The sequence below is a fragment of the Maylandia zebra genome, linkage group LG16 (genome assembly GCF_041146795.1).
Source record: "Maylandia zebra isolate NMK-2024a linkage group LG16, Mzebra_GT3a, whole genome shotgun sequence".
NCBI classification, from domain to species: Eukaryota; Metazoa; Chordata; class Actinopteri; order Cichliformes; family Cichlidae; genus Maylandia; species Maylandia zebra.
The window spans coordinates 29405715-29428332 of record NC_135182.1 but is presented as its reverse complement, the minus strand read 5'-3'; the positions used below and the strand labels follow the sequence as shown (position 1 = coordinate 29428332).

The following is a 22618-nucleotide window of genomic DNA, read 5'->3' as shown; positions in this document are numbered from 1 at the left end:
AGTGCAAAAAAGCACCCGGCTGCAGGTTGATCAACCCAAACGTCCCAGAAAGACAGATGAACTGAAATTTCTGCAGGATAAAAACCTGTCACTCCTGCTGTTCCTAAAGATCTACAAGAGTTTAGTCTTTAAGAGTTCTTCCTGCTGTGTGTTCAGAAAAGACATGAAAAGTACATTTTGTGTTTATTCTGACTTGGACAACTTTTTGAGGCATCCTGGTAATATGAAGGGTTCAAACAGCAGTAATAAATCAGCAGGATTTAACAGTCGCCACGTTTTCCCCCTTTCACAGACAAGCTTAAGTCTCATGGAAAATGATCCTCCAGGTATTTATGGCTCGTGCCACAGCTCAGATCTTCAAAGGTCATCAAGTGTTATAATTAATTATAAAGGAGTCAAAGTCCTGTTTCTTCAAAACATCAAATGATTAAAAAAAAATGTTTTCCACAAACAGGATAAATTATAAAGTGCTGTTAAGAATTGGCTGGCTTTCAGATTGTAGTTAATGAAGTGCAGTAAATTACAATGAATTTTCTTTTTTAAAAGGACGGTTTTCTGACTTAAAAGTACTCGTCCCCTCCATGAGTGACTTCTGTTCCGTGTTTGGGGGTTAAACATCAACATCATGTACAGAACACATTCAAAATAAAGTCCAGTGTTCCCTTTGGGTGCAGTGAGGAGTTACAGCAGTCTCTGTGTTGAAGGCATGTTTGTTTTAACTGGACGGTGTAGAAACTGTTCCTGGCTGCATGTGGTGTCGTTCTTCGTGAAAAGCTCGCTGGATGTTCAGAGCATTTGAGAGGCTGCACGTCACTGAAGATGACCGCAGGCTGGATCGAGCAGTCGCCAGTCCCGTCTTCACCGTACTCCACAATCATGTTCCCCCCAAAATGTGGCTCCACACAGTTTAAAGTTACTGCGAGTGACCTGTGAGGCGAACAGAAACGAGTCTAAGAGAGCAAACAAACACTGACAGACTTTTGTTTTCTGGAAGCAAAGCAGTTAGTTTAAAGAAAAGGATTAAAACTAAACGTGGACTCAAAGGAGCTCTGTGGGACACTTAGCATCTTAGCTGCAGATTTAGAAGTTAAAGCACAAACCTCTTAGCGATCTGCAATCTCCTGATTTCCACACGTTTTAAAAAGTCATAGAAACAATTGCGGTTTACCAGCAGGAAAAACAGAGCATTGTGAGAATGTATACCTCCATCAAGGCTAAAGCTGGGACAGGAAGTGAGTTCCTGAATACCACCTGAAAGTATATGTAGATCTATCTGTAAACAAATGAAGCCAGCGTTTTAACTTTGACCTATCTTGTTTTAGAAAAGAATCCTAAAAGACTTCCTTGGTAGAGGCATACAAGAATAACTGCAGTCGCATGCCCACACAAAAACCAGGCTGGTCTGACTCAGATTTAATTTATCTGAAATGTAGGTTTTGCAAAAAAAAACCCCAACTTTGTCAAAGACTCTAAAACCTTCTAACACAAATAAAAAAAACAACAGAATGTGAAGAATTAACCGCTAAGACATTACGTACGAGACGACTGTGGTGTTGTATTGCAAGAATATCAGGTGAAATTGAAATGTACTGTCATGTAATACCACTAAGAACCACAGGGTGGTGCAGTGAGCCAGTGTAGCACGTAATTCCTGTTAACATGACAGAAAAAGATTTATGGAAATTCAGTTGTAGCGTTGTTTCCTCACATTCTGTTTACAACTTTAGGAAGGATTAAAAGTATCATTAATTTGACCTATTTTGCTTCAACTTATTTCATGTTATGCAGGCTGTTTTAAACAGTCAGTGTCACACAGTTTTTTCTATTCTTTGATCTCTATGATGTCAGAGAGATGGAAAATCAGAAGCTCTGCTCACTTGTTGTTCAACCATTCTGCTTATAAGGACAGCCAGTAGGAAGGCAGTTGGCTTAAAGGGGGAGGGGCTAAAACAGCTTGTTGTCCAAGCATGAGCTAGAGAAGGATTACTTTGAACCAAGAATCATGCAAAGCTGCTCTAGCAGAATAAATATGAACAGAACAGTTCCGCCTTAAATTAGTTTCTAACGAGTGAGGACATCTGCGTCGGTTAAAGCCGTGAACACACCGTGTTAGTAAAGCCTTTAATATGTAAACATGCCCCAAGTCGAAACTCAAGTGTCACACACGGCATGCAGCGGCAAATGTCGGACCTTAGTGGTCCACTCTGCTGGGGGGAGGGCTGGGATGGACCCCCCAGGGTGCGCCGTTCATATTCTTTCCTAAACCTGTTGTCAGTAAGTGAGGAGATTGTGAGTGAGTGAGGGGGAAATTCTCCAACAATGAAACAGTTAACAGCTGAAGTCACTTCCTGCATGCAGTGGCTTACCGCTGCCGTTGTAGCAGGGCTCTGTGGTCTCCCAGTTCATGGCTTTCTGGACGGCCTTCTTCCAGCGAGCGAAGCGGTACTCGCTCTCTGTTTGTGACGAGGAAACAAGTGTAAGTCATGTCGTCATAGTAACATCCACCAAATGCAGCAAATTACACCTAAAAGTCACTGAGTGGAAAACACTGAGATTACAGATTCAGTCAAAACTGATTTAAAGCTGAAGCTGTGTAAAAATAATAAGCTACACAAATATTTCTAAGATATTCACATTTGATGCCATTGCAAAGCAAAGACCACAAAACAGCACAGAGTGACACTGTTTTGAATTTTACTGCCCAGCAAATAACAAAAGAACATTTACATTACTTGAAAAATAAACACATCTGAATATATCTGCTAATTTTAAAGCTGATGGTAAAATAAGGAACATTTTCTCTGCACAAAGAAAAACACCATCATGCGCCTGAAGGGGGGAGGAGCCAGCCAATCAACCATCAGTTATGTTGACTCTTGCAGCATGTTGCTGTCACAGGATAAAAAACAACTTTAAGTTCACTTTAATCTATTAAATGGGAAATTAATGTTTTACACAGTGTTTTATTTCACTGTAAATGTTTAACAGCATCTGGACAAACAGAAACAACGGCTGACACTGTAAATTCTAAATTACATAGTGCTGCATAACATTAACCAAAACTCGAGGCCATCCTGCTCTGTGTTCTATTATCTGCTGTATGTCCTGTGTCATGTATGTCATATGATCCCATTGCAAGCTTTTCACTCTCACAGTCTTACCCTCAGGGTTTATCTGAGGCTCGTATCTCTCAGATGTGACATGTGGGAGCTGACCGGGACTCAGGCTCCATACGCCTACGCCCTCTGCTGCCCCCGCCGCCATGGCTACACCAAGAGCTGTGGTCTCGGACATGGTGGGTCGAACTGGAGCAACGTAAGACGGACGGTTAGAGAGTGACAGAGAGACATGTTCCCCCTGAGAGCAATCAGGCTCATCACTTCCTGTATTCTGGTTGCTATTTAAATGCAAAAATTCTTCATTTTCATAATATTTTTGGTGAAATCTTCAAGTCAGTGATTTGTTTTTTAAATTTCTTTAAAAGTTAGTTGCAGGAAGTCATCAGGTTGACATCAGCCATGTTGTATTTTCAAAATAAAAGCTTCCATGTAGTTTGAGGACTTCAGCCAGACTTTTTAAAGAGTCATTTTCTTTAAAATAAAATCTTCTAGTCAGCTATTGGAAATTAACTAGGTACTTTGACACCTAAGTTACAGAAATTAAAGCAGAACATAGGCAAATGTTCAAACAAAACCAAAAAACCTTTAGTGCTACACTGGTTTTTAATATATCTTCAGTTCATGAGGTCATGTTGTGGTTTTGTAAAATGTCCAAACTACTCAGGGGAGTAGTGCTGCTGTTTTTGTTTTTTTGTGTGTTACTAGTCAGATCTATCATCCAGATAGTGCCTGATTGTTTTTTCAAAAGTGCAGACTGTGAGTAAAGAATAATCTTTACCATCAGACAGTGAGGACATTTTGTCATTTCTACATGTGACTAAACTTGTCACAGTGAACCAAACGGTCATTAGAGTCTCTAGTAAAGTCTCTAACAATCAAAAGGAGCAGCTGTTCAGCTTTGATGGGAAACATCTTACAGGTGATAAAATCATCCACTTACACAATGCTGGCAAAGTATTCTAATGAACAGGAAGATATGTGCGTGTAAAGTCAATTCATGTTTAACTGGTTAGCACAGGTACATTTCTGCCTTTACCTTCGACCTGTATATCAAAGTGTTTGTTTTAAATGGGTCAAATATCAGAATGGACAGTTTAAGGTTAAGGTTCAGCCTCGTGTCACCAGTTCCTCGATTTTAAAACACAGAGTTACTCTGAGTGTGTGTGCGTTTAGTAGTCGTACCTACAGGGATGCAGAGGATGTCGGCCTGCAGCTGCATCAGTAATCTGTTTGACGTCATCCCTCCGTCCACCTTAAGCTGCGTCAGAGGGACCCCGCTGTCCTGATTCATTGCATCAAGAATCTAACACACACACACGCACACACACTTCAATTCAACTACGATGAAACCCGTCTCTAACCCCTCTTTATTAACTCTTGTTGCATCTGAAATTCAGCCTAGCTGAAATACTACCATGCTCTGATATAGTGTTCAGTAAGCAAACCTGTATGTATCATAAACTCACGTTACACCTATGTGATCAATGCTTAGTGATAGCCCGGTTACACTCTTGTGTATCTTCTCGTTCTAGAGATGAGAAGAGGAGGCTCACCTCTCTGGTCTGGAAGCAGACGGCCTCCAGAGCAGCGAATGCCAAGTGGTTCCTGTTGGTGAACTGTGTGAGCCCACAGATGATGCTGCAAAACAGAGAAAGCAAAACTTTAATACTTTAATACAGAGACCAAACATTAAACTGTTCCACATTTACTACTGTGTTATTGGGCAGCACAGCAGAGCTCTGTCATGTTTTTGTGGCCTTGTGTTTTGTGTTTTTTTGTCATTGAATAGATATAGAATCACATGATCTTAAAACAACCTCTCCCCACATGTTCATACTTTGACACAGATTTTAAAAAAGTAAGAAGCAGACTGCTAATCTGATTGCTAAACACCGGATTTACATCAGAAGGAGCAAAAGCTTCATTTAAGGTTTTAAAAAGAGTCCAAATGTGCATCCTCCAAACTCTGTTAATGTGTCTTTTGAGGAACTGAAATTGAATGTGAATATACTAAATGTCTTTAAATATCGAGCAGCTGAGATGTTTTGTAGAAGCTCATCTCCATAAGTCACTTAACAGATCCTGACAAAAAAGCCCACCTGTTCGATTACCAGTGAGGGTGTCATCTCAGAGTTTATAATCAGCTTCCATCCTGTTTATTATTAATGCTGAGTGCACAAAATGTGGGTTTGGATTTTCCTACATTAGCTTTGGGGTTCCTCAGGGCTCAGCACCAGGCTCATAGCTGATCTTTTAACACATGCACTGTTATACATAGAAATATAGCCATTTCAACAAGCGTTCAAGCATAAAGGATTTCCTCAGTTTAGAATGAGCCTGGGCCGACTCGCTCACCCTCTTGCGCTGGGCTCCCAGTAGGGGGCGTAGAGCCCCGAAAAAGCTGGCACGAAGTAACAGCCGTACGACGTTCCTACTGCCGCTGCCAGTTTCTCTGAAAGAGAGGACAACAGGAGACGGAAGCAGACGTGATATTCAAGCACAAACCCCAGCGCCGAGTCCTGAAGGTAATCAATGGTGAAGTGCACGTACCGATCTCTGAGGACGACTGCACCATCCCCATGTTGTCCTTCAACCATCGTACCACTGCTCCTGCTATGGCCACCGACCCCTGCAGGAAACAAGAAAAAAATAAGCAGATCCCAAAAATCAGACCAGAGCACAGACAGCCGTCACCGATCATAGTTATTTAATAGAGGCCACCACACACCTCGAGGGCATAGCAGGCCGGCTCGTCTTTTCCCAGTTTGTAGGCAACTGTGGTGAGCAGGCCGTGGTCTGAGATCACAGGCTGACAGATCACATGAAAATTATTACTGAGAGGGTGAAATATTTCTCACTAAAATTGTTATAGCAATAACTACTGTATATATTTTAAAAACAACATCTTACCTTGGTGCCTGTGTTTCTGAGCAGGAAGCAGCCAGTCCCATACCTTTACATGAGAATAAAACAGAAGCGTTAGACACGCGATTGGTTTATTGGTGACGTTAACTCATCTACAGTGTGGGTGCGCTGGTGTTTTGATTTTTGATATTCGCCACACTTAACAGATTTGCATAGTCCTCATGAGGAGGACAGAGAGCCTGTAGTGTCACATTTTAGCAGGTTTACAGCCAACCTGGGTATATTTGTTTTACGTTTCATGTCCACTTCCACTCGCTGGTTAGATTTAGAGAAAGCAGGTGGTTTGGGTTAAAACACACCTTAGCAACAGGAACAGAAATCGGGGGACAAAAATAAAGAAATGAGTACTCTTTCTGACTCCAATCAAGCACCTTTCTTGGGTTAGTTACTGTGACTTCTATCTCACAGAGTTGGTGAATCAGGAGGTGGGGAGATTACTCAGTTGATTGAGCAGGCACTGAGCGATGATTAAATCCACTGACTTAGCGTTTTGTTATAAACTGATAGATTTGTATGTTAACTGCTACAGTTTACTAAGTACTACCTTTCTTTAGAGTGAAAATAGCGACTTTACAATTTACTGAAACACAGTAGAGACACATTTGAAGAGAACTCAATCGTATCAGTGTAGTGCAATTTAACCCAGTCCACATATCCCTATGATGATATTTATTAACAGCCTCAAATGTCATGTAATGTATTTTGTCAAGTTGAAAAAACACAATCTCTGTATTGAACATAGAAAAACAATGAATTGACGTCACCGTGATAAAGAAGGGAGTAGAGTGCTTACGTGTTTTTGGCCTGGCCTTCGTTGAAGCACATCTGACCAACCAGAGCAGCCGACTGGTCACCGAGACACTGACAGATCAAGTAGGACGTGTAAACAGTCATAGATGAGTGGATACAACCGCAAACATATCTGCTTCACCCTGGAAGCTCCAACCCAGCAGTTAACATAATTTTAAACCCACAGCCAGAAAATGACCTTTTGAAAAGGGGACCTTCCATATGCTACAGTGTGTTTCTGATCTACCCCACTAAACTACATAGTGATATGACCATTAAAATGTACCCAGGATGCACTTTTTAAGTTTCAAGGGAATTATGAGAAAACAGATCAAACAACCAGGATACCAATGCTTGTTTCTGTTCCTCTACTCTACAGAGATGAAACTGCTGCAGCTCATTCAAACTACGACAGACCTCAGATGATGCTGATGCTCAGAGACGGTTATTTTCCTTTTAAATTGATTTGGTTGCAGCTTAAATGTGTTTTGCAGCCCTGAACTGGTCTTGCTGACGTCTCCTGTACTTATGCAGCTAGTTCAGACCCGCCCACGTGTACTTGGCGGGCCTGAACTGTGAAAGAGAGTGTGAAGATACTGCTTTTGCTTGGCTTCATTACATACAAAACAAATCAGCTGATTCTGAGGTGTCACAGGGCAGATTTTTCATTGGTCGAGCGAAATGGTCTCTACTCAGAAAAAAAAAAGTGGGAGGGAGCCATGCGTTGCTCCAGCACAGCGACAGCCTCGCAGCGGAACACAGACAGATGTGACTCATTAAACAAAGTTGCATAAGAGGGAAAAGCTCTTACCCCTGAAATTGGAACTCCTGCAAGTGAGCCGGATTTCTGGTTAGGAGACAGAAATGTGGACATGTTTAGATTCTGGATAAATGACCGCTGAGCTCAGTGCGACACAAAGAATGATATGAAAACCTTTAGGATGAAGCAGGAGGCCGTTTGCTGTGCAGGGAATCAGACTCATGGCCCTGTAGCCAAGTATGCATCACACTGAGTTATCAGTGGTAATTACAGTTTAATAAAAGCTCCACAAGCGTCAAAGTGAGCATAGGATACTTTTATTATTTTAACCTAACTGAACCCTTTCTAGTTTTATCAGAACTGATTATTTATTCATTAATTCCAGTCATTAAAGAGGTCGGTCCTGCATGGAAAGATACATGTAGAGGCAAAAAAAGAAAAAGAAAAATGATCCGATCAATGAGGCAGAGAGAGAGAAACAAACAGCTGCTTCAGCTGATCTCTGGACCTCAGTCCATAGAGCACGTTGCATAAAAAAGCTTCGACATTAAAGTCAATGATGTTGTCGGGAGATGAGATAAGAGCCGCACGGCTTCTTATCAGGATGTTTATCAGGGAGAGGCCACAGAATGGGATTTTAAACAACTCAATGAACTCCTACCTACACTCCACAAATATACTATATACACACACACATGCAGAAAATATTTCTGTGTTGTGATTCACAACACACATGTAACACGTGCATTTGCACAGAAAAAAAAACTATTACTGATGAGGAGTCCATGGGCCATGGACGAGGTGCCTGCACCCCTGAAGGGCCATGGACAGGGTTTAAAATGGACCTCTGCAAGTGTGTAATTACACAAGCGGTCCAAATATATAGAAGAAATACTGCATTACCTTATCTAAACAGTTTGTGCTCTGGGAGCTTTTTGGAGTATTTTATTCCAACTTTGTTTTATTGATTTCAGCAATGACATACAAAGTTAGCAACAGCAAAGTCAATCTTGATTTCAGAACAGTGGTATGTCCATTATACCCTCCAACCCCCCAACCCGAATTCTCCCCCTACCAGGTCCACACTAGACAAGACACCGCAGAGAACCAGTCTCTGCCCACACACACAAAAAAAACAACAAAAAAACCAAAACAACAACATCTCAGGACCCATACACATAACACGCATAACCCCCAAAAAACAACAACAACCACAACCCCCCCGCCCCGCAACCAAACAAACAAACAAAAACAAACAAAGCAAAAACAGAGAAAACAAAAGCAGAGAAAACAAAAGCAGAGAAAGGACCAAACAAAAGGAAAAACAAATAGATAAGGTATAAATAAGATAAAAAAAAACAAAAAAAAACACATTATAATGTAGCTTCGCTCAGTTCACTTCAGACTCAGGAAGTAAAGTAATAGTGTCCACCAGCAAGAGAAATGATTTCCAGATTTTGTTAAATTCCCTAATAGAACCTTTTAGAGAGAATCTAAGTTTTTCCAGCTTTAAGTTAAAGAGTACATCTCTCACCCAATGATCATGAGTTGGGGGGTGGGGAAGCTTCCACTTCAACAGAATAAGCCTCCGAGCCAGTAAAGCGGTAAAGGCTAGGGCCTGTTTGAGGGGACCAGATAAGTTCAAGTCGGGAGGAATGCCAAAAATTGCGGAGAGTGGGTTAGGAGGGACAGTCTGGCCATATGCTTGGCTAAGTGTGTGTCGAATATATTCCTCCAAAATGCACTCAGTTTCGAACAAGACCAAAACATGTGGACATGGTTGGCAGGCGATAGTCCGCATCTGCTACAGGCATCACTAATGGTTGGATAGATTTTAGATAATTCTGCGTTTGTATAGTGTACTTTATAGACCACCTTGCACTGAATCAGAGCATGACAAGCACAAATTGAGGACGAGTGAATCAATTTCAAAGCAGAATCCCACTGCTGTTCTGGCAGGGTTGTCTGTAGCTTTTCCTCCTATCTCAGCTTAATATGAGAAATGGATTTGGGGACCAAAGCATCTAGTATTTTATACAAGGCTGATATCAGTCTGTTTTGATGAGGGTTCGTCTGCAGGATGATATCCAGATTTGTTTCTGGAGGCCGATTGGGAAAGTGAGGGAACTGCGTTTTTACAAAATTTCTAGCCTGAAGATAACGAAAAAAGTTGGAATTAGGCAGGTTGTATTTAGACGATAGGTCAGCAAAAGATAGAAAGGTGTCCTGACTGTACAAGTCCTTAACAGTCCTAAGTCCGTTATCTTTCCAACTCCTAAAGGCCGCATCAGTGTTTGAAGGTGCAAAATTACAATTTTTTGATAAAGGCGTTAGCAAAGACGGTCCAAGTAGCCCGAAGTATTTTCTGAACTGTCGCCAAATAGTTACCGTTTCCTTAGCTATTGGATTATCCCCAACAAGGGTTGGAGAAAAAGGGAGTGGTGAGCTGAGTATTGATGATAATGAGTAACAGCTAGATGCAGTTTCCATTTGTACCCAGGCTGGTGCAGGGGGGTCGTTATGAACCCAATGTAAAAGTTTTTGTATGTTAGCTGCCCAATAGTAGTGTCTAAAATTGGGCAGACCAAGACCGCCGTCAGTTTTAGAGGACTGAAGAATAGACTTGCGAATTCTAGCTTGTTTCCCTCCCCATATGAAATGTGACAGAATCTTTTCTAACTTGTCAAAAAATGCCTTGGTAAGAAGAATCGGGACATGTTGAAAAAGATACAAGAATTTTGGGAGGACACTCATCTTTATCAGGTTAACTCTCCCTGCCACTGACAATGGTAGAGAAGTCCAACAGTCACAATCTTTCCCAACATTTTCTAGTAGGGATAGAAAATTCTCCCTCATCATTTTACATATAGAAGAGGAAATAAAAAACCCCAAATATCTAAATCCGGTTTCTGTCCACTTAAAAGGCACTATTGAGTGGGGAAGAGCTCTGGCCAGGGAATTGAGGGGTTGCAACTCGCTTTTTTGATAATTGAGCTTATATCCTGACAGTGTACCATATTGGTCCAGTATGTCAAAAAGTACCGGGAATGAGTTTAGAGGGTCAGAAATGTACAGGAGCAAATCATCTGTATAAAGGGAGAGTTTGTGGGTCACACCGAACCTTGTAATGCCTTTAAATCTATCCTCTGAACGCAGCCATATTGCAAGAGGCTCGATAGCAATGGCGAATAGGAGGGGTGAGAGAGGGCACCCTTGCCTAGTGCCCCTCTCAAGTGGAAAAGGCAAAGACAAGTTGTTGTTAGTACGAATACAGGTGGATGGCGAGGAATATAGTAGCTTAACCCAGAGAATAAAGTCAGCCCCTAAGCCAAACCTATCCATCACCTCATAGAGGAAGCTCCACTCAACGCGGTCGAAAGCTTTCTCCGCGTCAAGAGATACCACAACCTCTGGAATTGAGTTGCACGATGTATGGATAATATTCAAGAGGCGTCTTGAATTGTCATATGAGTGCCTGCCGGCCATAAATCCCGTCTGGTCAGAGGCGATAATTTGTGGCAGAACACGTTGTAGCCTAAGTGCGAGGATTTTAGATAGTATTTTAAAATCAATATTTAAAAGAGAAATTGGTCTGTAACTGCTGCACAACAGAGGATCCTTGTCCTTTTTCAAGATTAAACAAATAGTAGCTTCGGACAAAGTCTTGGGTAATTGACATTTTGAAAAGGCTTCATTATACATATCTTTCAACAACGGTGCCATAAGATCAGAATTGGCTTTATAGTATTCTGCAGAGTAACCGTCAGGGCCCGGCGATTTACCTGTGTTTAAGGATTTAATGGCTTCTTGTACCTCTACTACAGTAATAGGTCCCCCTAATCCCTTCGTCAGATCACTATCTATTCTTGGAAAATGTATATTTTGGAGAGTTTCTTCTGATAGAGGGGGAGAGCTTGAAGTGTACAGATTGGAATAGAAACTTACAAATACTTCATTAATTCCCTCTTTTTTGGAGTATTTTAAATACAATTATCTGAACAACAATAATACGACTGCAGTGCATTGATTTGTACTTCCAGACTGTCCAAGGAGGTTAAGCTCCAGTTTTGGTGAAATTCTAGGCATACACTGTACCCACACAGTTTGTGGCTGTAGGTTGCTAACCAAGCCATATAGGTTTAGTTGGAAATGTAGGAATGCACCTTCAGAAGTCCAGCATGGTGACATTTATCCTTTATATGGAAAGAGGTTAAAAACACTAATTAATATGATTTATGTAGGAAAAATATCTACTGAATTAATTTAAATGTAATTAATTTAAAAAATGTAGGATTGGATGAAGTCATGCATGCATCTGGATGTATGGAAAAAACTGTGCAGCATAAATCCATCAGAATAATAAACGTTCAGCTGGAAATCTTCAGCAGACCTTCACTATCTACACTGTCTGTACATTATCACCTCTCCTGATGCTTCTTATCAAGTTTTATAGCCATTACAGTAATAACAACATTTAACGAGACCATTCACCAGAAATATTTATGGTTCGTGTCGGTATCAGGTTGCACAGATTTCACATATCTCTTCTTTGAGTTGTAGAGGGAAAAAAAAGGTTGTTTCAGGTTTGTGACCTCAAAACACAAATGGTGTCACAGAAACAAACACACAGCGTGCTGTGAGGCGTATCTGAGCTCACCATCCAGCCGTATATCTCAGACGAGCTTCTGACGCTGGGCAGGATTTCCATCGGGATGTCAAAGTACCTGAAAGGAGCATAGCAGGAGTCTGTCATGAGGTTGTAGGTTCATAATAAAAACAAACACAAAGGCACTTATAGTTTTTCTTTTTTTTTGATGAGGTCTTTGTTCTATTTTCTGTCCTGTTGTTCTGTGTTTTAATCCCCAGATTGCTGCAGATGAGGAAGAACAGACAACAAAGGAGAAAGTGGCAACAATGTGACTTTAAAAATGTAGCTTTTCACACGAGGTTTCTTTAAACTTTAAATATAAATCAAATCAATTAAAAACAAGGCAGACATTGATCGGATGCCAAGTTAAGCCCGTCCAGCCCGTCTCCAAGGGCAACCTGCAGCCTCAATGTAGGGGGCAACGAGGATTGGCCTGGGCAAACCACAAGCAATCAAAAGCAAACTACATGAGAGCTCCTCACCAGTACAGGAAGGATGTCCGGTGTAAAATCTTTTACAATCGAATATATGACTCCGATTATTTCGATACTGGGATGGTTAAGTCTGCATGAAGGCACGTGAGCCACTTTAGCAACCTCTAAGCAGAGCAGCAAGATGAAGAAGAAGAAGAATCATGACTGAAATTAAATCTGGAGGAGTTCGACAAAACGGAGCTAAAACAGAGTGTTTGTTTCTCTCTCACTAAAGCTGGGGAGCTGACTCTGAATAATCAGGTGAAGACCAGTCCATTCTTTCTGTGCTTTTATGACTCAAAAGAAATAAAATGTATTGGTGCAGCATTTTTTCCACTGCTTCAAAGCTCAGCCAACTGCATAAAACAAAAGATGGCTCATTAACTCCCTGAATGGGAAGTGAATGAGCTTTTACTGGAGTGTGCAAACAGATACGCAGACGATAACCTTAAATGCTTTATTCTGTGTGTGACAATTAAGCAGCAACCTCCATGGCTAAAACATGAAACCAAAAACTCCAGTTCCTTTAGCCGCCACTTGAGACTGCATTAAAAACTTAGTCCATCCCCAAAACATCCAATTTTACAGCAGAAATAAAGACATAACATATGCATCACTCATCTGTTTAAGTTGCAATAAAGTTTGCATTATTAGGGGTGTGGCGTCTCTGACTGACAGATTTATGGCGACACAGGTAGCTGTAGCTGCTAGCTCTTTGCTAGGCTTCACCCGGCCTGAACTAGACCTCTGTTCTGTGTTTGTGCTGTTGGAGCCTTTTATTACCTAATATTTAATTCAGATGAATTCAGTTGTTATTTAATGTTATTAACACTAATTGGTTGGCTCTCTGATGCTCTTATATAGTTTGTTTGCTAACCTAGCTAGCTAGCATTAGCCAATAACACAGCTTTTCAGGCCCTTCGTGCAAATATGGTCACTCTGGCTCCACAATCCAACATGGCAGTGGCCAAAACATTTGGATAGGCTGTGGCACCCATCCTTTATATACAGTCTATAGTGTACAGGGTATAGTGTGAATCACCTGCAGAGTTCAGGATCCCAGTCCATGGTGTGAATGTTGAAGAGCATGGTGCGACTGGCGTTTGAAACGTCTGTACAGTGGACCCCGCCGTTCTTTCCCCCTGTTAGACACTGGGGGGTGGAGGGGTGGGGGTGTTAAAAGAACAAATCACACACTCATGACAGAAGTAGAGGTACAGGTTCAGGTCTTACCCAGATGATCCAGGAGTCCACCGTGCCAAACATGGCACGCTGGCTCAGGAAAGCCTCATGCACCTCGTCCACGTTGTCCAGCAGCCATCGCAGCTTCACTGCACTGAAGTAAGTGCTGATGGGAAGGCCTGTTTTATGCTGTGGAGATTAAGAATAGAAACAGAGATCAGAAAGATATTTCAACAAAGAAAGCAAGAGTCCTGCCTTCTTTCAGATTTCTGATTCAAAGTAGATAACAAAGTCACTACTACACCCCCAAGTGTTCCTCTGACCCACACAACTTGCCCTGATTAAGTTGTTACCAATTTCTTATCAATCATCTCTCACCCTGAGGTGGTTCTTGTTTCTTCCCGGAGCTTTGTTAATGAGCCTCTCTACCGTCGACTGAGTACGAAGGTCCAGCCAAACTAAACACAAAGCAGGAGAGGAGAAAGATTCAAACACGGGAACCCAAAACATTGGCATTAGTTTTGTGAGAAAACAGCAACCTCAATATGTAGTTGTAGATCTAAGCTTCATAAAGACTAACTCTTTAATCAGAGGCCAGGCGGTCTCAGCGTAATGAATAAAAACTGAGTAATCAGGAAACATTTTCCTCAGTTTCTAAAGAAATGGCAGGAATGCCGAGGACCAGCTGAAGTTTGAGACAACACAAGAACTTTGTTTAACTAATCACGCTCCTTACAGCCCTCTGACCTGATCTTCATTTAAATTCTGTGGTTAAACCTCAAAGAGGATCCAAGGCAACAGAGCTCCAGGTCTTTTTCAGGATGGATGAGAAATGAGACTCACAGCTCAGCGTTCCCAGGGTTTGTTTGAATGGGCATGGGCATAATCCCAACTCTAATTTTAGCTTCTTTATTTTTCATCTTTCTGGAAGAACAAGGCCATCCACAATGTATTAGTGAACAATGTCCTTGCTTTTATTTTGAAAGATTGGTCACTATTAACCAGCTAAACTTGAGTCCTTCCTGTCTAAGGTTTCAATGTGTGATATTTTATTATATATACTTCTACTAGCCAGGCTGCTGGTGCAGCTGTGTGGTCGTTTTCACACATGAACTCTGGAGCACGCTGTGGAACCAGGTCGGGATTTTCCCCAGTTGAGCTTCATCACACAAAGCACAGCAGGAAAGTAAAATGCCGCTTTGAAAATACAACTTTTGCTAGAGTGAATCCCGCAGGAGGCAAAACAGGAGACCGTGTGGACTTTGTATGAGCAAACCACCACGTTAACTTCTGTTTAATTTTCAACCTAACTTGGATATGGGAGTTCTGCACCTCTGTCTGATGATGCTGTGGTGCATTTTTTGAAAATGGCTAACATTAATCTGAGAGCCCGACTTAAACTTCAAATTATTGCAAACTGCAAATAGATAGTAAATTATCCCAAACAGAGCATATCAATAAGATAGCTGCTAAAAACAGTTTGAAATCAGGTTATATCATCAGACCCACTAATAACACCAAAAACCAGGAAAACTGGATTTAACAACATCTGTCTGTCAGCTTCTGGTCACAGCGACAAACTGACACAATGAATTTGGACTTATTTTTACTACCATTCTACACATTGTCATTGTTGTCATGGCAAAAAGTGATTGCTGGTATTTAGATTGAAGAGATTTGTTCCTGTTAAAAGGGAGTTTTCCCTCCCCACTGTTACCATGTGCGTGCTCACAGCGGGTGGTATGATTGTAGGGGGTTTCTCTGTGAGGTCTTTACCTCACAATATAGAGAGATTGAGGCAACTGCTGTGGTGATTTGGTGTTATATGAAGAAAAGTGAACTGAATTTATTTTATATATGACTCCATTGTAAATCCTGTTAACTGCAGGTTATTTTCCAGCATGAACGGGGATATTAGACATAAAAAAGCCACATAAAAACATCTGCGTTCACTTTTTGGCCCAAAACCTGATTAAATAATATGAAGGTGACACACCTTTTGAAGAAAATTGCTTTGCGGTGCCTTTTCTCCTGCTGTGAGAAGTTAAGCACTAACATTTTGTTAAAAAAAAAAAAAACTTTGCTAGCTTTTGTTGGCTGTTCATAGCTCAAGCAGTGCTCTGATCAGTGAACAGCTGACACAACACCCCCCAGTCGAATCAGGGGACTGAAGAGCTCGCTGATAAACTGGCTTTTTAAACTGAAAGCCTGTGTGAGTGGGAGTGGCTGCTGCTGGATCACAGCTCTGATGGTTTTTGGCGGGGCAGGAACAGACACGACACAGGATGCTTCAACCTGATGTAATCAAGTCATGCCCCGAGTCGTTTCCCACATTACACAATCCACTTTTTTTACAGCTCGGTGAGTCTGACACCGATGTAGAAATCCAAAAATACTGATGCTGACGCTCTCACCGATGGCGTTGTAGAGCGGCTCGCCGGTGTCTTTGTCCCAAACCAGGGTCGTCTCTCTCTGATTGGTCACTCCCACCGCTGAAAACAAAAAAAAGGATAAATTTCAATGAATTTGCCCCGATGCCCTCATTTTCTACCCCGTCTTCCACCGTCAGCGTCCTACCTTTGATGTTGGAGACGTCAATGTTGAGCTTGCAGAGCTTCTCACAGGTCCTCTCAATGCACTCGTGAACAGACTGCATGATCTCCCGCGGGTCCTCCTCCACCCATCTGGCCAACACGCAAACACACAGAAAACACACGCGTGCATGTTTAAAACCCGTTTGAAATCTGCGACAGATGAAGTTTTGAGACTTTTCAGGATGTGAAAATCCAGAGTGCTTCAAATTTTTATGAAAAACATGATAATCAAGATCAAATTAAAATCTGGGAAGCCTATTTACTGCTTTTATAGACCAATAGAAGCATTTTAAAAACTATGATCTGGCACACCAGCCAGACCCAAGCCAATGCAGTGGTTTAACAAAGGGAGTTATCCACTTCACTCTGGATGAGTTGTAGTTTTCTGATTTTTTACTCAGACCTGTAAAGACATTGTTATAACTGTCTAACCTGTAGACGTGCATGTTAGAACTTCTTCTGACAGAAATCCTTAATTTTTTCTACATTTTAAGGTTGTAAAAAGCCGACTTCATTAACAGAGAAAAAGTCTCGCTTGTAGATGTTTCCATGGTTCCACGGCCCGAATGATCACCTGCAGCTTTGTGAGATTTGCATTCAGGAAGAAAACACCTTAAGTTTACAGCCTGCTGTAATTTCTGTCTGGGTGTTCTGGATCTGCAGTACAGCCGGTCAGTCTGTCTCTTGTACCGGGTCACACATGCCAGCTTGTTAGGAACAAAAATGAAATAAAACCTGGACCTTAGACTCAGTTTGTTACATATCAAATAAAGTTACGTGATTAAAAGGTGGTTAAACTGTAACTTAGTAGCCTGTTAAAAAGACACCAGAGGAGGGGGGAGGTGCTGCTGTTACAAGCTTTACAGTTCTATCAACACATATCTGTGCAACTGCGAAAGACTCCTATATAAAGCAAGAGTTAAAATTCAGAAGAAAGAATATTAACAGGTTTGAGCTATTTTCATTGGGTTATATTATATTGGTAAGTGAAAATATGTGAATCAAAGTGATAAACGGTGGCGGTCCGAATGAGATTTTGAAGGATAAGAAACCTGCCGGTCTGCTGACTACAAAGGAAACTCAATGTGACTGCAGGAAGAAGCTTTAGCCTCTATATGGATGAGCAGGTAAACTTAACTGCTATCACATCAAAAAAGTCAGCCAGTGCATTACTGAAAACCAGTATGTGGATGAGACAGAGGTGTTTCAGAGAAGTGGGCAGGAAGTGATGTGGACAGACTTTTTTATTTTTCAACTGTTAGGCATGCAGGTGGAAATATCTGCTGTTAACAAACATGCCCTGCTATCAGACATGCAGGTGAAATAAAATGGACAACAGCTCAAAGGATAATCTGTGAACTACTCCCAGAGAAAGACAAGCTGAAGCTTTTACAGTGGCCCTCGCAGTCCCCTGACCGCAGCGTTGCCAAAAATGAATGGAAGTGTGTTTACTTTGTGCCACGGTGCCTTTCAACAACGGCTTGCAGCTTTCTCAAGAACATTCAAACTGCACATCCCCAAAGAAACCAACATTTAAAAAAATAAAACATAAAAACTAAACTCCTGTATTTCTGCTCTTTATCTTCAGCGTGTGCACATATTTGATTGAAGGCCCAGTGTGATGAATCTCTGTGATTAGTTTCTCTCCTCTGCTCTCTGCTTCACAGCTGAATGAGTAACATTTGATCAAAGGACAGCGTTTTTATCATCAGCTTCCTGATGGCATTGTTTTTTTTGTTTTACCAGCTTCGGCCTCAGTAGACAACTGAGCCGTCACCTGAAAACTGGACTCCTGTGAGTGCACAAAGACTTGAAGTGCAAAGCATCCTGTTATTCCACCAACTATTCAAGCAACACGGATCTCAGGCTGGGTGTGCAGAGATAATAAATACTGCACATAGGTGTGCAATCTGTTGCACCAGGACAATATGGTGGATACACACAGTGTCTAATTGTGATAATTTGAAGTTCGAGTCACTCACCCCTCTTTGGGGAAACTCTGGTTGATCTCTACTTGGTGGTGACTGATCAGTTCAGCTGTTTTTGCGTTGAACACCTGCAGAGAAACACAGCTCATTAGAAGCAGGAACAGAAATATTAAAAGCTTCATTTAATTAGGGAGCAAATTAAAGCTGCCACAGTTTAATTTTTCCAGTTATGTTTTTCCTTCCACCCACTGAGGAGTGGAAAGACGATATTGATCACTGGCTCGATCGCCTCTGGGTGCTGCCAGAGTATTGTAGAGAAGAAGGGAATTAACACGAGGCAGGACTTTCCCTGTCACCTGCAGTCAGACAGAAGTCAGCGTTTCTTCTGATTAAGTAATAGGATAAAGCTCCGTGCAGCACCACCCTCCTCTCACTGTGCGTTCACTCAGCTACAGGAAATCCTTGTTACGCTTTTAGGACATGTGATCCAAGAGTAGTTTCAACCCTAAAGTCTAAACTTTAGACTTCCTGACTTACTTTACACTGGAAATCTAACAGGAACAAACTAAGCCTGTAAAAAGAGAGAGCATTGATGCAAGGAGGATGTCTGATGTCATCTTAGTTCAGTTGCACCATCAGTGTTAAAAGTCTGAATCATCACGCTTACTGAAAACTGATGAGAACTGAACTCAGTCTGAACTTGTTTTTTTTTACCTGCTCCCAAAAAAAATGTGACCTCACAAATACTGATCGTTGCAAATTTCAATCAGTGCTGCGGTCCCACAGAGGACGGGGCCACGCTCACTGATTCAAAAACTAATAAGCATATAAAACAACATCCTCTGCACCCACAGACCCAATCTGTGACAAATACACAAATAAAACAATAAAGCTGCTTCTCTTCTGAGTTCCTCATCTTGATTTCAACTCCACTGTCAGCTGCTGACTCTAGGGCTGATTCTCAATCATCCACCCACAGCTTAGACATGTATTCTGCCCTTCTGACTGTTAATGACACCTCAAAAAAAGGAAGGGAACGCTGGATCATCAGAGCATAACTAAAAGTCAGGTAAACGTCAGGGATATCAAAGTCTCCAGGTCTTCTTCTTCTCTTTTTGGCTGCGCTCCTCTGGGGTCGCCAAAGCAGATAACCTCCCTCCATCTCACCCCATCCCTCACCCAACCCTCAGCATCTGTGAACCTCCTCTTCCTCCTTTCCCTCTTCCGCACACATCCAAACATCTCAGCCTTCCCTCTCTAATTTTGCCTCCAAACTGCTCACCCTGAGCGCTCCATCTCATGTACTCATTTCTAAACTCACGTCCAGTTGGGAAGCCGATTGTTTGCCGTGTCTCCAGGCACAGTGTCAGGAGCGTGGAGTAGACCCAGCAGCAGGGATGGTATCTGCTTATTAATGCGAGGCGGATCAGGAGGAGTACTGCCAGAGTCAGAGGCATGTCTCTGATTGAGATATCAGATACTCTGTGAGGGTCACATGAGGGCATTTTAGTGGGACTTGTGCTCACAGCCTGGCTGGCATTTTCCAGAGAACACCAGAACTGGCAGGTCCACCACTGATGCTCTCTTCTCTTCACAGACGAGAGCAGGTTCACAGAGTCTGGAGACACCGTGGCGAGCGTTATGCTGCCTGTAACATCATCCAGCATGACCAGCCTGGCAGTGAGTCAGTGATGGTCTGGGGAGGCGTATCCTTGGAGGGTCACGCAGGCCTCCACGTGCTAGCCAACAGCACCCTGACTTCTGTTACATGCCAGGTTCTCAGACCTCCTGTTTGTGCAGGGCAATCCCTGGCTTCATGTACCCGGAGTGTGCAGGCAGTTCCTGGATGATGGAGGCGCTGATGCCTTTGTCTCACATTCTCCAGACCTGAATCCAACTGAGACCCTCTAGGATGTTATGAATCTATGTTCTGGAGTAACACCATGACGGAGGACCACAAAGTAGCAAATGCAACACCGTAAAGACGCAGTAAAGTTTGTTTTTATGAGATCATTACACATGTATACACAAACGAAGGCTCTGTGACAATTTTGCAGTCGATCCGCAGCCAAATGATCAAGAGTCAAAATCAGGCGTTAGGTTAAAGTTTTACTGCTGCTCAGAACGACCGTTATGTCAGCTGATGATGACACAGGAAAGGCCTTTATTTTCAGAGAGTTCAGCACCTGTGGACGTTTAAATCTCAAGCACCAAAAAGAAATTCATTTATGATTCATTTATGAGTAGAAGCTCTTACGTGTCAGAAAAACCCACAAATCTGAATTTCTCTCTGTGCACTCCAACAGCACTTTTACCTCCTCTGAGCCCCTCACTGCTCATGCTCTGTGCCAAAGCTCGATTTTCCAGCTGACCTGGTTGAGGAAGTCCAAATTTGTTCAAAGTGATCATTCAGCTGGACTGATTTTAGCTCTTTGTAGATGCACCTGAACCCCATCCAAAGCAGGTGGAAGCTACAGGTCAGTGTGCTGCTCCAGTCCACTGGTTGCTTTTTCTATTTAAATCTCTGTTTAAATAGAATCATCGTGATGTTCAAGCTCGTTTCTGAGCCGAGCACAACACAAACATAAGTCACGTGGTGATTTGCACTTCATCCACGATTACAGCTGTTTGGCCAAAGCCTCTGAGCACAGGACAGAGTCTCCGTAGTCTGCTGTCCCAGCTGCTCCCGGGCCCTGAACACAACATGAAAACAGCGAAACTTCACTAAAACTCACCAGAAACCTCGTGGAGCTCGTGCCCTGATCAATAGCAGCAACCAGCGGGTCCATTTTTATTCTCTTCTTCTTTAAAACGAGTGTTAAACACAGCCGGTGAATCTCTGCTTTAATCTAACACGACTCCTCGGTGAGGTGGAGAAGGACAGCTGTGCACACTGACACAGACCTCCTCCTACGCGATCACCGGAACCGGCCCGCAGCGAGCGCAGTCTCCGATTGGCTGCTCGCTCAGAAGGCGTTGGTCACACTCCGACCAATCAGCTGTGAGGGTCAAGTTCACCCAAAACAAACAACAACAAAAACAAAAAACAAAAAAAAAACGAAGACACATAAAACCAAAAGTAACTAAAAATAATAGATAACGGAATTTTAAAACATCTGGATCTTATTCAAAAATGCAAAAAAAAAACCACATTAAAAAACAAAAAATTAATATCAAATATCATTAAAAAAAGTTCTACATAACAGAAACATCTTTAAACATCTCCAAATAATAATAATAAAAACAATAAAGTAAATATTTAAAAAATAATAAATTTGGGGCAGATAACCTTCACAGTTGAACCCTCAGACATGGCCTTCATGTCTGTACAGGCGCTGTGGAGAGCATCCTCACACAGAACATGACATCGTGGTTTGGGAACAGCTGTGTGAAGGACCAAAAAGCTCTCCAGAGAGTGATCCGTACAGCAGAACGCTGCTGCAGGATTGCTCTCCCCCCGCTTCAGGACACCTACACCAGGAGATGCCGGACTAGAGCAGCGCAGATACTGAAGGACCCGTCCCATCCTGGCAACAAACTGTTCCAACTTCTGCAATCTGGTAGAAGGTTCCGCATCTTCCGGGCAAGGACAGAGAGACTCAAGAGGAGCTTCTATCCCCAAGCCATCCGTGCCCTAAACACACACACCCGCCCTCTCACATCATCTATAACTGACTGAGACAGGACTCTTCCAGACACTCTAAACCAAGGCACAATGTACATTTCAATTCCTTTAATTTTAAATATGTTTATATTGTCTATCCTGTAAAATAGTCAGATGTCTATTCATATTAATGTACAGAATTCACCTGCTTGCTGCTACTACTGCACATTCACCCAATGTATATACTATATGTGTATATATATATATATATATATATATATATAATGTTTTTCCTCTACACCCCCCCCCCCCCCCCCCCCCCCCAATTTTTTTGCACATGTCGAGGAGCGTGTCAGGCTACATTTCACTGTGTGTTATACTTGTATAACTATGCATGTGACAAATAAAGAACCTTGAACCTTGAACCTTCATGTGGGCCATCACACTTTTCCAGAGCCTGGTCACCTTTAGTTTTTAGGGGATCACCTGGAGGCAGAGGATGGGGTTTGATTTGATGTGTAATCTGCTGTGGAGCATATTCACAGAGACCTTCAAAGACTGTGTAAAAATGACCTCAGCTCATGCAGCTGGGCTGG

General features: G+C 42.1%; 1 protein-coding gene across 2 annotated transcripts; it reads right to left on the bottom strand.

Annotated features, from left to right (window-relative positions):
- Positions 1-171: 171 nt before the first annotated feature.
- On the bottom strand, positions 172-21332 carry LOC101467730 (glycerol kinase). Of its 2 annotated transcripts, XM_004563088.6 has the most exons (20): positions 21154-21332; positions 18473-18546; positions 16474-16580; positions 16311-16388; positions 14275-14354; positions 13948-14085; positions 13757-13866; positions 12251-12317; positions 7645-7680; positions 6838-6905; positions 6030-6072; positions 5848-5928; positions 5670-5748; positions 5475-5571; positions 4673-4757; positions 4302-4422; positions 3162-3305; positions 2367-2453; positions 2191-2265; positions 172-927 (listed from the first exon to the last, which is right to left on the bottom strand). In XM_004563088.6, exons 1-19 carry the CDS (start codon positions 21205-21207, stop codon positions 2192-2194), a joined length of 1623 nt encoding a protein of 540 aa, XP_004563145.1. In that variant the 5' UTR covers positions 21208-21332; the 3' UTR covers positions 172-927; position 2191. The 2 variants fall into 2 exon arrangements, with proteins under 2 accessions (XP_004563145.1, XP_012777863.1); XM_012922409.5 differs by lacking the exon at positions 2191-2265.
- Positions 21333-22618: the final 1286 nt, after the last annotated feature.